This window comes from Hypanus sabinus, chromosome 26, assembly GCF_030144855.1.
Source record: "Hypanus sabinus isolate sHypSab1 chromosome 26, sHypSab1.hap1, whole genome shotgun sequence".
NCBI lineage: Eukaryota > Metazoa > Chordata > Chondrichthyes > Myliobatiformes > Dasyatidae > Hypanus > Hypanus sabinus.
Window position 1 is genome coordinate 31,999,198 of NC_082731.1, and position 15,539 is coordinate 32,014,736.

The window sequence follows — 15,539 nt, forward strand, 5'->3', positions numbered from 1 at the left end:
TGATGGTACAGTTCAATCCAGCCTGTCATTCCACTGCTTGAACACTGGAGGGCAGCGCTGACTGGAGAGGTGATTTATTTTCTCTCTGTTTCTATTAACTCACATATAGGATTTTCCAACTCAGCAGCTGCATGTTTATTTAAGTACAATGAGACTGCTAACGTCCATGCACTGTTCTCTTCCCCTCTCTGGATCTTACCCCATCCTTTTTTAAAATTCGTGCAGCAGCCACATTTCATTAGACTCGACGTGACTGGTGTATTTTGTTCTGGCCTCTTTATTCATCTTGCAAGATCAAAATACTCTGTTTAGGCAAAACCTCAGTCATTGCGTAACAACCGGAGGCTCGGTTCTGCCCTGCTTCGGCGGTGGCAATACAACCCTGAGAATGTACTTCTCCAGATAGCCACAAAACAGAGAAAACCAGGGAAGTCAGTTCAAAGAGAAACAGCAACCCCCCCCCACCACACACACGAAGAGAACGGCAACCCCCCAAACCCCCCTCCCTGCACAAAACACAAGAACATCAGCACAAAAACCCTCCCCCACACAAGAAAACAATTGCAAAGAACAAGTAACAACACAGAATATAAAACCCATAAGACAGATGAAAGTCCATAGTCCGAAGTCCAAATCTATAAAGGCAGAACTTACAGTAACATCTTTCAATATCATCAACAGAGCGAGACACTCTCAAATGATTCCAAACGAAGGGTAAATAATTTGCAACCAAACTGAGAAACTCGGTGAGCAGCCATATCTATGTGTCAGTTGTCCGTCATTTTTGACAATGACGATAGGAAACTGTGCGGGAATCATCGCCCTGGGGCAGTTCCACTCTCTCAAGCCCAAGAGCCCTACCCGGTGGTATGAGTGGTTGTCATGATTTTATAGGCAATTTTGTAAAAAACATGTGTAAGTTAAACTACAAGGAAAATGACAATTCTACAGCCCAGTCCAACATGCACTTGTACAGTGAGTTCCCCCGTCCCTCGACACTCCCCACCATTCAGTGTGTGTCCTGCCCTCGTACACCGAGGTCCCTCTGTCCCTCGACATTCCCCACCATTCACAGTGTGTGTCCTGCCCTCATACACCGAGGTCCCCCTGTCCCTCGACACTCCCCACCAATCACAGTGTGTGTCCTGCCCTCGTACACTGAGGTCCCTCAACACTCTCCACCATTCAGTGTGTGTCCTGCCCTTGTACACCAAGGTCCCCCTGTCCCTCAACATTCCCCACCATTCACAGTGTGTGTCCTGCCCTCGTACACTGAGGTCCCTCTGTCCCTCGACACTCCCCACCGTTCACTGTGTGTGTCCTGCCCTCATACACCGAGGTCCCTCTGTCCCTCGACACTCCCCACCGTTCACAGTGTGTGTCCTGCCCTCATACACCGAGGTCCCTCTGTCCCTCGACACTTCCCATCATTCAGTGTGTCTGTTCTATCCTCGTATACAGAGGTCCCCCTGTCCCTCAACACTCCCCACCATTCACAGTGTGTGCAACACACACAAAATGCTGGTGGGACGCAGCAGGCCAGGCAGCATCTATAAGGAGAAGCACTGTCGACATTTCGGGCCGAGACCCTTTGTCAGGACTAACTGAAAGAAAAGATAGTAACAGATTTGAAAGTAGGAGGGGGAGGGGGAAATGTGAAATGATAGAAGACAGGAGGAGGTGGGGTGAAGCTAAGAGCTGGAAAGGTGATTGGCAAAAGGGATACAGAGCTGGAGAAGGGAAAGGGGTTAGACTATGAAGAGAGATTGAGTTGCCTGGGACTGTACTTGCTGGAATTCAGAAGAATGAGAGGAGATCTTATAGAAACATACAGAATTACGAAAGGGAAGGATAAGAAACAGGCAAGAAAGTTTTTTCCACTGGTAGGCGAGACTGGAACTAGGGGACAGGGCCTCAAGATTCGGGGGAGTAGATTTAAGACGGAGATGAGGAGGAACTGCTTTTCCCAGAGAGTGGTGAATCTCTGCCCAATGAAGCAGTGGAGGCTGCCTTAGTTAACATACTTAAGGTTGGATAGATTTTGCATAGTAGGGGTTAAGAGTTATGGGGAAAAGGCGGGAAGGTGGAGATGAGTCCATGGTCAGATCTAACTCTGTCCTATGAAATCATTGTTGTAAATGATGCATTTTGTTATGTTTGTACTGACGGAAATAAATTAATTTCATTCATTCATTAGATCAGCCATGATCATATTGAATGGTGGGGCAGGCTCGATGGGCCGGATGCCTACTCCTGACCCTATTTCTTACGTTCTTAAACTCCTTCTGGCATTTCCCTGCCCATATCATTAACGGGTCTACATTGACCACACCACCACCGATCTGTGTGCCGTCTGTGAACTTAGCAACTCACCTATCCGCGTTTTAACCCAGGACCTTTATGTAAATGGCAAAGAGCAGCGGTCCCACTACAGGTCCCGGCAGAACCACCGCTAGTTACATCTCACCGGCCAGACCACTGTCTTCTGTGGGCAGGCCAATTCTGAGTCCAAACAGCCAGCTCACCATTGATCCCACGCAGCTTAACCTAGTGGATGCGCTTCCCACACAGAGCCTCCTGTGACCTCCCTCTCTCGGTCCCTCCAGTTCGGCCTCCCAGTGTGCAGCTGCTGGCCCCGTTCCTGGACGGGGCGGTCTGGTCAGCGAGGGCTACGCTCATCTGCAAGGCGGTGGGGTTTTACCCCGAGAAGATCTCCTTCCGGTGGATGGTGGACAGAAGGTCCCACTCCCTGCCCACGGAGCAGGACGAGCTGGTCAGGAGCAGCGGCGGCACCTACAGCGCTACCAGTCGGATACACATCCCGTTCCTGGAGTGGGACCGGATCAGGAGTGTCTACTGCTTGGTCACACACATCTCCAAAGCCACACACTTCGTCCAGGAGTTCCGGAGAAGAGCCGGTAAGACTGAGGCCTCCTCAGAGGACGGGGCGACCTAAACCACTCCATCCCATCAGCGAGCTCCAACTCTGTCCGAGTGACCCCCTTCCGATCCTATACCTCTGTGATTCCATTCCTCCCGGCCTCACTGAAACCCCTCACTCACCTCTGTGAACCTACCCCACTCCTACACCCCTTCCTGTCTTGACAAACCCCTTGATCCCCTGGGCCCTACTCGGTCTCCATGACACCATTACTCTCCGACCTGTCTATGTGACTCCTTCCCTCCTATCTTCGTGACCACTTACCTCTCCATCTCCTTCCCGACAATAACCCAGTTAAGCTGACTCCATTCCACATTGCACCCCTCTATGTTACCGTGACAACTCCCAGCCCCACGTCTCCTTGAACAAACGCCCGTCCCTTTTCTGTGATCCCCTCCCTCTCATCTCCTCATGTTGGTGACCCCCCCCCCCCCCCGACTCTACCCCTCTCCCTGTCTCTGAGACTCCTCCCTCCCCACCGTGACCCTCTGCGGTTTCTGAGCCCCGGCCGAATTCCCCCTCCCGCAGGGAACGACAGACACGGTTTGTTGTGTGACCACATTCTCTCTCTCAGTTCCAGCCCCACAGCCGCCGATCACGTTCCTGCTACGGCCCCCTGATACCCCCTCCGGGGACGGAGCCAGCGTCACGCTCACCTGTGGGGCCAGCGGATTCTACCCAGCATCTCTCTCCTTCGGCTGGGAGGTGGAGGGGAGGCAGGAGGACTCAGGGGTCTGGAACACAGAGCCGGTGAGAACCCCCAACGGCACCTACCTGGCCATCAGCACTCTGAACACCCCTCGATTCCTCTGGAGCTCGGGGGCTCGCTACACGTGTCTGATCACCCACCAGGAGCTGGATCAGCCCATCAGAAAGACCATCAACCTCAACGGTGAGTGGGCTGAGGTGGGGGGGGGGGGTCACATATCTGCAGCTGACAGACATCTCCGAATCCCTGGGTCAGACCTGGAGCACTGTGCACAGATCCTGTCTCCAAATCCCGTGGTCAGACCAAGACCAGGAGCACGGTACACAGTTCCCATCACCCTATCCCTGTGTCAGACGCACACCGGGAGCACCGTGCACAGTTCCCGTCACCCTATCCCTGGGTCAGACTCACACCGGGAGCACCGTGCACAGTTCCCGTCTCCCTATCCCTGGGTCAGACCCACACCAGGAGCACCGTGCACAGTTCCGGTTTCTACATCACTCAGTTAGACCCACTCCGAGAGAATTGTGCTCAGTTCCTGACTCTGTATCCCTGGGTCAGACCCAAACTGGGAGCACCGTGCACAGTTCCTGTCTCCCTATCTCTGGGTCAGACCCACACCAGGAACACCGTGCACAGTTCCCGTGTCTGTATCCCTGGGTCAGACCCACACCGGGAGCACCGTGCACAGTTCCAGTCTACCTATCCCTGGGTCAGACCCACACCGGGAGCACTGTGCACAGTTCCCGTGTCTGTATCCCTGGGTCAGACCCAAACCTGGAGCTCTGTGCACAGTTCCCGTCTTTGAATCCCTGGGTCAGACCCACACCAGATTAATGAGGGAACTCACAGCACAACCAGTCGGTAACATATGGATGAATATTCCTGTTCCAGATTGTGATCCGGTCGCATGTGTCCCTTCTCCAACCTCGGACCAATCCTTAACAACACCGTTAACAACAGTATCCATAGAGATGGACTGGACAACAGTCGGTAGGTGCTAGGAAATATTCCCCCACGCACCTTCCCATCTTCCTCACCGACCCTTTTCCAATCGCGATGACGCCCTTCACCCCTAAGCTCTTCACCATCTTTGAAAACATTCCCACCCCAACATCCCTCCCCATCTCAGAGACCCTCTGCCTCACCTATGCACCCGTCTCTCTGATCTCCTCCCTCCCTTACACAACACCCAATTCCTGTGTCCTCCTTAATTCTCTGTCTCCGTGATCCACTTGTATTCAAACACCCCTTCCCAGCTCCATGACCAACACACAGGCCACTTCTCGTGTCAGTGACCCCCTCCCTACTCTACCCCTCTCCCTGTCTCTGAGACTCCTCCCACCCCACTGTGATCCTCTGCAGTTTCTGATCCCCGGCCGAATTCCCCCTCCCGCAGGGAACGACAGACACGGTTTGTTCTATGACCACATCCTCTCTCTCAGTTCCAGCCCCACAGCCGCCGATCACGTTCTTGCTACGGCCCCCTGATACGCCCTCCGGGGACGGAGCCAGCGTCACCCTCACCTGTGGGGCCAGCGGATTCTACCCAGCATCTCTTTCCTTCAGCTGGGAGGTGGAGGGGAGGCCGGTGGACTCAGGGGTCTGGAACACGAAGCCGGTGAGAACCCCCAACGGCACCTACCTGGCCATTAGCACTCTGAACACCCCTCGATTCCTCTGGAGCTCGGGGGCTCGCTACACGTGTCTGATCACCCACCAGGAGCTGGATCAGCCCATCAGAAAGAACATCAGCCTCAACGGTGAGTGGGCTGAGGCGGGGGGGGGGGGGGAGGGTCACATATCTGCAGCTCACAGACATCTCCGAATCCCTGGGTCAGACCTGGAGCACTGTACACAGTTCCTGTCTCCAAATCCCGGGGTCAGACCAACACCAGGAGCACCGTGCACAGTTCCCGTCACCCTATCCCTGGGTCAGACGCACACCGGGAGCACCGTGCACAGTTCCCGTCTCCCTATCCCTGGGTCAGACGCACACCGGGAGCACCGTGCACAGTTCCCGTCTCCCTATCCCTGGGTCAGACTCACACCGGGAGCACCGTGCACAGTTCCCGTCACCCTATCCCTGGGTCAGACGCACACCGGGAGCACCGTGTACAGTTCCCGTCTCCCTATCCCTGGGTCAGACTCACACCGGGAGCACCGTGCACAGTTCCCGTCTCCCTATCCCTGGGTGAGACCCACACCAGGAGCACCGTACGCAGTTCCCGTTTCTACATCACTCAGTCAGACCCACTCCGGGAGAATTGTGCTCAGTTCCTGACTCTGTATCCCTGGGTCAGACCCAAACCGGGTGCACCGTGGACAGTTCCTGTCTCCCGATCCCTGGGTCAGACCCACACCTGGAACACCGTGCACAGTTCCCTTCTCCCTGTCCCTGGGTCAGACCCACACCGGGAGCACCGTGCACATTTCCCGTCTCTGTATCCCTGGGTCAGACCCACACCAGGAGCACCGTGCACAGTTCCCGTGTCTGTATCCATGCGTCAGACCCACACCGGGAGCACCGTGCACAGTTCCCGTCTCCCTATCCCTGGGTCAGACCCACACGGGGAGCACCGTGCACAGTTCCTGTCTCCCTATCTCTGGGTCAGACCCACACCGGGAGCACCGTGCACAGTTCCCGTCTCCCTATCCCTGGGTCAGACCCACACCGGGAGCACCGTGCACAGTTCCCGTCTCCCTGTCCCTGGGTCAGACCCACACCAGGAACACCGTGCACATTTCCCTTCTCCCTATCCCTGGGTCAGACTCACACTGGCAGCACTGTGCACAGTTCCTGTCTCTGTATTCCAGGGTCAGACCCACACCAGGAGCACCGTGCACAGTTCCCGTGTCTGTATCCCTGGGTCAGACCCACACCAGGAGCACTGTGCACAGTTCCCGTGTCTGTATCCCTGGGTCAGACCCACACCAGATTAATGAGGGAACTCACAGCACAACCAGTCGGTAACATATGGATGAACATTCCTGTTCCAGATTGTGATCCGGTCGCATGTGTCCCTTCTCCAACCTCGGACCAATCCTTAACAACACCGTTAACAACAGTATCCATAGAGATGGACTGGACAACAGTCGGTAGGTGCTAGGAAATATTCCCCCACGCACCTTCCCATCTTCCTCACCGACCCTTTTCCAATCGCGATGACGCCCTTCACCCCTAAGCTCTTCACCATCTTTGAAAACATTCCCACCCCAACATCCCTCCCCATCTCAGAGACCCTCTGCCTCACCTATGCACCCCTGTCTCTCTGATCTCCTCCCTCCCTTACACAACACCCAATTCCTGTGTCCTCCTTAATTCTCCATCTCCGTGATCCACTTGTATTCAAACACCCCTTCCCAGCTCCATGACCAACACACAGGCCACTTCTCGTGTCAGTGACCCCCTCCCTACTCTACCCCTCTCCCTGTCTCTGAGACTTCTCCCACCCCACTGTGATCCTCTGCAGTTTCTGATCCCCGGCCGAATTCCCCCTCCCGCAGGGAACGACAGACACGGTTTGTTCTATGACCACATCCTCTCTCTCAGTTCCAGCCCCACAGCCGCCGATCACGTTCCTGCTACGGCCCCCTGATACCCCCTCTGGGGACGGAGCCAGCGTCACCCTCACCTGTGGGGCCAGCGGATTCTACCCAGCATCTCTTTCCTTCAGCTGGGAGGTGGAGGGGAGGCCGGTGGACTCAGGGGTCTGGAACACGGAGCCGGTGAGAACCCCCAACGGCACCTACCTGGCCATCAGCACTCTGAACACCCCTCGATTCCTCTGGAGCTCGGGGGCTCGCTACACGTGTCTGATCACCCACCAGGAGCTGGATCAGCCCATCAGAAAGAACATCAGCCTCAACGGTGAGTGGGCTGAGGCGGGCGGGGGGGGGGGGGGGGGGTCACATGTCTGCAGCTCACAGACATCTCCGAATCCCTGGGTCAGACCTGGAGCACTGTACACAGTTCCTGTCTCCAAATCCCGGGGTCAGACCAACACCAGGAGCACCGTGCACAGTTCCCGTCACCCTATCCCTGGGTCAGACGCACACCGGGAGCACCGTGCACAGTTCCCGTCTCCCTATCCCTGGGTCAGACTCACACCGGGAGCACCGTGCACAGTTCCCGTCTCCCTATCCCTGGGTGAGACCCACACCAGGAGCACCGTACGCAGTTCCCGTTTCTACATCACTCAGTCAGACCCACTCCGGGAGAATTGTGCTCAGTTCCTGACTCTGTATCCCTGGGTCAGACCCAAACCGGGTGCACCGTGGACAGTTCCTGTCTCCCGATCCCTGGGTCAGACCCACACCTGGAACACCGTGCACAGTTCCCTTCTCCCTGTCCCTGGGTCAGACTCACACTGGGAGCACTGTGCACAGTTCCTGTCTCTGTATTCCAGGGTCAGACCCACACCAGGAGCACCGTGCACAGTTCCCGTGTCTGTATCCCTGGGTCAGACCCACACCAGGAGCACTGTGCACAGTTCCCGTGTCTGTATCCCTGGGTCAGACCCACACCAGATTAATGAGGGAACTCACAGCACAACCAGTCGGTAACATATGGATGAATATTCCTGTTCCAGATTGTGATCCGGTCGCATGTGTCCCTTCTCCAACCTCGGACCAATCCTTAACAACACCGTTAACAACAGTATCCATAGAGATGGACTGGACAACAGTCGGTAGGTGCTAGGAAATATTCCCCCACGCACCTTCCCATCTTCCTCCCCAACAATTTTCCTATCGCGATGACACCCTTCACCCCTAAGCTCTTCACCATCTTTGAAAACATTCCCACCCCAACATCCCTCCCCATCTCAGAGACCCTCTGCCTCACCTATGCACCCCTGTCTCTCTGATCTCCTCCCTCCCTTACACAATGCCCCATTCCTGTGTCCTCCTCAATTCTCCGTCTCCGTGATCCACTTGTATTCAAACACCCCTTCCCAGCTCCATGACCAACGCACAGGCCACTTCTCGTGTCAGTGACCCCCTCCCTACTCTACCCCTCTCCCTGTCTCTGAGACTCCTCCCACCCCACTGTGACCCTCTGCGGTTTCTGAGCCCCGGCCGAATTCCCCCTCCCGCAGGGAACGACAGACACGGTTTGTTCTATGACCACATCCTCTCTCTCAGTTCCAGCCCCACAGCCGCCGATCACGTTCCTGCTACGGCCCCCTGATACCCCCTCCGGGGACGGAGCCAGCATCACCCTCACCTGTGGGGCCAGCGGATTCTACCCAGCATCTCTTTCCTTCAGCTGGGAGGTGGAGGGGAGGCCGGTGGACTCAGGGGTCTGGAACACGGAGCCGGTGAGAACCCCCAACGGCACCTACCTGGCCATCAGCACTCTGAACACCCCTCGATTCCTCTGGAGCTCGGGGGCTCGCTACACGTGTCTGATCACCCACCAGGAGCTGGATCAGCCCATCAGAAAGAACATCAGCCTCAACGGTGAGTGGGTTGAGGCGGGTGGGGGGGGGGGGGGGTCACATATCTGCAGCTCACAGACATCTCCGAATCCCTGGGTCAGACCTGGAGCACTGTGCACAGTTCCTGTCTCCAAATCCCGGGGTCAGACCAACACCAGGAGCACCGTGCACAGTTCCCGTCACCCTATCCCTGGGTCAGACTCACACCGGGAGCACCGTGCACAGTTCCCGTCTCCCTATCCCTGGGTCAGACCCACACCAGGAGCACCGTTCACAGTTCCCGTCTCCCTATCCCTGGGTCAGACCCACACCAGTAGGACTGTGCACAGTTCCCGTCTCCATATCCCTGGGTCAGACCCACACCAGGAGCACCCTGCACAGTTCCCGTCTCCGTATCCCTGGGTCAGACCCACACCGGGAGCACCGTGCACAGTTCCCGTCTCTGTATCCCTGGGTCAGACCCACACCGGGAGCACCGTGCACAGTTCCCGTCTCCCTATCCCTGGGTCAGACCCACACCGGGAGCACCGTGCATGGTTAATTACTGATAAAAACACAAGATGCTCACAGAACTCAGCAGGCCAGACAGCATCTATGGGAGGAGGTAGTGACGACATTTCTATTTATTTCCCGCATCTGCAGATTCACTCCATGGTTAATTACTGACCTGTTTTCTGTCTCGTAGATCGCTGCCAACCGACCTGGTATCCCAGGGAGATCAGCTGGCTGTGGTTAGCAGCTGCCATGGCCGCGCTGGTGATCTACACTGGCATCGTGCTGTGCATTTTCCATGGCATCTGGACCTGTCGGCAGAGGAGGAGAGGTTCGTCTGCCTTTCCTTGGGGGTAGTGCTAGTTGGCAAGATGATTGTGGCAGGGCCTGGATGAGGGTGGCTTCTCACGTAAAATCATCTGCAGATACGGTTTACGGGGCTCAGACGCCAGGCACAGACTTAGCTGATGCTCAGACTGCAAGTGCAGACACAGACAGGAGGTAGACGGCAGCTACAGATGCAGACAAAACCCGACAGCAGGCGCAGACGGAGACTGGAGGATGTCTCAGACAGTAGTCGCAGACGCAGAATTGACACAGCAGTGAAGATGCAGACACAAGCATATGGGGGGGGGGGGGAGATCAGAAGGCAGGCCGAGCCTGGGATGGGGAGACAGGGGTCGCGGGTGAGGGAGGGACGAGAAGGTCTCAGCTCCGCACCGCTGACGGTTGTTTGGGACTGGCTCTGGGAACAACCAGTGAAATGACGGATGATTATCTTCCCCCCTCCCCCGACAGGATCCATTCCAGAATCTCTCTGGGTAAACCTGGACATCCCAATGGAGAAGATCCCAGAAGACGTTGGGAAAGGGTAGGTTGAGGTGGGGGGGGGGGGGGGCGGCAGGAAGTCTAGTACACCACCCTGGGGACGTGTTCAGTGTGTGTGACGCCGGCCAATTTCCACATAACACCCTCCTTACTTATCCTTTAAATTGCCACCCTCCTCCCACCTTAAACACGCCCTTTTGTTTATGAAACCGGCCCTCACCCCGGGAAAAAGATACCAGCTGTCTCTCTGTCAGGTCACCCCACAGCCTCCACCACTCTGGAGAAAGAGCTACCAGCCCGTCCAGTCTCTTCCTGTAATTAAAATCTTGGCGATAACTCAACGAATCCACTCTGCCCTCCCTCCAGCATAATCCTGCCCCTCCCATAGCTGGGCAAACAGAACTGTGCATAAGACCATAAGGAGCAGAATTGGACCATTCAGCCCATCTAGTCTGCTGTCGTTCCATCAACCCTCTTAACCCCATTCAGCTGCCTTCTCCCCATAACCTGTGATGCCCTGGCTAATAAAGAAACGACAAGGGTGATTGATAAGTTTGTGGCATAAGGTAGGAGTCAATTTTAGAAAATCTAGCACATTTATTTTTCAACATAGTACCCTCCTACACTTACACACTTAGTCCAGCAGTGGTGGAGCATACGGATCTTGGACCTCCAGAAAGTCCTGAGCAGGGGTGATTGATAAGTTCATGGCCTAAGGTAGAAGGAGATGAGTTAACTTCAAACTTTCTGCATTTTCCCTCAAAGAGTTGAACTGCACGTGCATGTAATGAGAGTCCAAGACACCTGGAGGTCCAAGACGCCGACTTCTACAAAGAAGGATCCGTATTCTCCACGACCGCTGGACTAAATGTGTAAACGTGGGAAAAATAAATGTGCTAGGTTTTTGAAAATTGACTCCTTCTACCTTAGGCCACAAACTTATCAATCACCCCTCGTATGTAGGTGTTATATTTAAATACTTGCAGTATACAGAATAAGGTAGATGAACTCACAGACGGGGAATGGCAGGTATGATGTTGTGGGCATCAGAGTCATGGCTGAAAGAAGATTATAGCTGGGAGATTAACATCCAAGGCTTCACATTGTATTGAAAGGACAGGCAGGTGGGCAGAGGGGGTGGGGTAGCTCAGTTGGTTAAAAAAAATGAAATCAAAGTCTTAGAATGAGGTGACATATGATCAGAAGATGTAGAATCCTTGATTCTAGGACAGAGTTCAGAAACTGCAAGGGTAAAAAGACCCTGACGGGAGTTACATTCAGACCTCCGAACAGTAGCAAAGGTGTGGGCTACAAGTTGCGTCAGGAGATAGAAAATGCATGTTAAAAGGGCAATGTGACAATAGTCATGCAGGATTTCAATAGATTGGGAATATCAAGTTGGTGTTGGATCCCAAGAGGGTGAGTTTGTAGAATGCCTATGAGATGGCTTTTTAAAGCAGCATATGGTTGAACCCACTAGGGTATTAGATATTCTGGATTGGGTGTTGTGCAATGAACCAGAATCGATTAGAGAGCGTAAGGTAAAGGAATCCTTAGTGGAAAGCGAGCATAGTATTATCAAATTCACCCAGCCGTTTGAGGGGGAGAAGCAAGAGTCAGATGTATCAGTATTACAGTGGAGTAAGGGGAATTACAGAAGCTTGAGAGAGCAGCTGGCCAGAATTGATTGGAAGGCAACACTGGCAGGGATGATGGCAGAACAGCAATGGCTGGAGTTTCTGGGAGCAATTCTTACTGTGTAGGATAGATACATGCAAAAAAAATTCTAAAGCCAGGATGACCAACCATGGCTGACAAGAGAGTCCAGATAGATTCGAGAGGCAGGGCGTCAGGACCGGAAGCAAGGGTCGGGCCGATTTCGCTTGCTCGCCCAAGATTCTCTGTGGCGCTGAGGCCGTGAGGTTGCTCCAGATTTGTGTCTGCTAACAAGACGAACTGAGACTGAGGCTTTAGGCCTAGGGATTCGGGTCCAAGGATTTGAAATGCTCTTGCTTTCTTCTGTTGTCTGCATGATTTGTGTTTCTATTTTCTTTCACTGCGCATGGTTTTTTAATTGGGTGTTTGCTTTGTGGCTGCCTGTAAGCAGGCAAATCTCAAGGCTGTATAATGTATACACATACTTTGATAATAAATGTAATTTGAACCATTTGAAGTGGTGCTTAGAGGGAAATTGGATCAGCTATGATGAAATGCCAGAGCAGACTCGATGGGCCAAATGGCCTAATTCTGCTCCTGTAGCTTATGGCCTTATGGTCCTAACATTGAGGGATTAGATTAGATTCAACTTTATTGTCATTGTGCTGAGTGCAGATACAAAGCCAATGAAATGCAGTTAGCATCTGACCAGAAATGCGAAGAATATTGTTATTTACAGAATAACTGTGAATAAAAAGTAAGTGCTACAGCACACAAATATAAAAGTACTGAGACAGTACAATATGGGGGAAATACTGCTTAGCGCTGTGATGTGAGGTTCAGCAGGGTCACAGCCTCAGGGAAGAAGCTCTTCCTGTGCCTGCTGGTGTGGGAGTGGAGGCTCCTATAGCGCCTACCAGATGGGAGGAGAGTAAAAAGTTCATGGTCAGGGTGAAATGCATCCTTGATAATGCTTTTCGCCCTGCCCAGGCAGCGTTTATGGTAGATGTTCTCACTGGTGGGCAATTGGGTGCTGATAATTCGCTGGACAGTTTTCACCACCCGCTGGTCTGCTTTGCGGTCCGATACGGGACAATTGCCATACCTCATTGAGATGCAGTTGGTGAGTCTGCTCTCAATGGTACAGCGGTAAAAGTCTGTCAGTATCCTGGGACAGAGATGAGTTTTCTTGATGCTCCGCAGGAAATAAAGGCGCTGTTGTGTCTTTTTGATCAGGATGGAGGAATTCGGGGACGAGGAGAGATACTCGGAAATGTTGACACCAGGGAATTTGAAGCTTGATACAAGCTCCACGACAACTCCATTGATGTAGACGGGGACGTGAGTATGGCTCCGAGCATGCATAAAGTCCACCATGATCTCCTTGGTTTATGGATGTGGACCCCACGATCCCTCCGTTTCTTCTGATTGCTAGGAATCCTGATTCCAGCTGCCCAACTTCCCTGCTGCGACCTCACACAATGCCCCTCGCCATTCACACTCTCTCCAATTTATCACAAACTGACGAACCAGAACCCCAGCTCAACATTAGGAAGGGCCACAGCACCCTTCCCTGTGGGTACCCCACTGATCACAGATTTCCTGCCCCTCTGATCACTCACTCACTCACCCTCCTCCTCTCCCTCTTCCTTCCTTCCAGCCTGTGAACGAGCAGAGGTGGCGGAGAGAGAGAGAGAGAGGGATTTCAGCCAACAGCGCGAGACCGGAGAACGTTCTCGACCCTGGGCCCCGCAGCAGCTCCTGAAACTCAAACCTGAACTTCCCTGCAGCCGCCGGGTCAGTGGAATCCAGAGAGGGACGAGGTGCGGCGGTGTCTGGAATGCTCAGCTCTACGCGTACACCTTCCCCACCCCCCATGCGTCTGCCGTGCCTTCCTGTACCCCCGTCTGCACTCTCCACACCAGGTAGAACACAGCCAGCTGTCCGTTGGCAGTCCTGTGGTGTGGGGGAATGAAGAACAGACAGCAGCCTTCACGGAAACAGGCCCTTCGGCCCAGAGTGCCTGTGCTAACCAAAATACTAAATAAAACTAAATGCCTTCTTCCTGGACATGTCTAACAGCTTCTTAAACACCTCTATCATATCTACATCCTCCATTACCCTTGGCAGAATATTCCAGGCGCCCACCACTCTGTGTTAAAAAAGAAGCCCCACTCATCTCCCTTTCATCTTAAATGTGTACCCTGTGGTATTAGACATTACCACCCTGGGGGATAAAGATACTGGCTGTCTGCACCATCTCAGATTCAGATTCAGATTATTGTCATTTACAAACCACAAATGCACTGCGGTTAAAAAATGAGACAACGTTCCTCCAGAATGATATCACAAAACACGTAATAAAACAGACTACACCAGAAAATCCGCATAACATCTGGCAATCCCCAATCCAGAGTCCGGAGAGGCTGCTGCGTATTAATATCGCGCTACCGTCTTTCTGCGTTCCCCGGAAAGGAGCTCCAAACCCACCAGACAAAACAAGACCAAAAACTAAAGCTACAAGCCCTGCACAAAACCACATAGTTACAACATATAGTTACAACAGTGCAAACAGTAGCATAATTGATAAAAAAAAACAGACCATGGGCACAGTAAAAATAGTCCAAAGACGTTAAAAGACCATAAGTTCAAAAGAAATCACCACACAGTTTCCACAAGTCCTCAGGGTCCCAGCTGACTCATCATCTCACACAGGCAGCAGAAGGGAATACCCCCGCTATGGACTTCCACGGCGCCTCGCAGACACAGCACACAATGAAAGCTCTGTCGAACCCAGCCTCACAGACTCAGCACACAATGAAAGCTCTGTCGAACCCAGCCTCACAGACTCAGCACACAATGAAAGCTCTGTCGAACCCAGCCTCACAGACTCAGCACACAATGAAAGCTCTGTCGAACCCAGCCTCGCAGACACAGCACACGGTGAAAGCTCTGTCGAACCCAGCCTCGCAGACTCAGCACACAATGAAAGCGACCTGACCTGACCGCACTTGTCTCCAAGTCCGTCGAACCTCTGAGCCTCTGACCATCACCTCTGGCACAGCTTCTCCGAGCACCATCCTCTGCCGAGCGTAGTAAGATGCCCCCGCCAATGCGACCCCGAGGACTGGGGGCCTGTTCTTCCCAGCAGAGACCCGGACCTCACAGCAGCAGCAGCAATGAAGAGGGTCTTCCTGGAGATTTCCAGATGTTCCTCCGTTCTCCCACGTCCCTTTCTGATCCGATTATGATTGCGTACAGCACCCCGCTTCACAAATAACAGATAATCAGCTCCGGATAATCACACTCACGTCCCCATCTACATCAATGGAGTGGTAGTGGAGCGTGTATCAGCTCTGTGCCTTTCCTAACGATCTCAGGTCTCCCTTCAGCCTCTGCCACTCCAGGAAAAACAACTGAAGTTTGTCTGACCTCTCCTCACACCTCTAATCCAGGCAGCGTTCGAGTGAAC

General features: G+C 53.5%; 1 gene segment (V, D, J or C); it reads left to right on the top strand.

Moving 5' to 3' along the window:
- Positions 1 to 519: 519 nt before the first annotated feature.
- On the top strand, positions 520 to 14,426 carry LOC132381410 (Ig mu chain C region-like). The segment is given in 13 exon segments: positions 520 to 746; positions 2,607 to 2,918; positions 3,516 to 3,833; positions 4,545 to 4,643; positions 5,096 to 5,413; positions 6,651 to 6,749; positions 7,204 to 7,521; positions 8,243 to 8,341; positions 8,796 to 9,113; positions 9,777 to 9,914; positions 10,382 to 10,454; positions 13,304 to 13,408; positions 13,728 to 14,426. Coding segments are annotated over 11 exon segments (2,070 nt in total).
- The last annotated feature ends 1,113 nt before the right edge of the window (positions 14,427 to 15,539 follow it).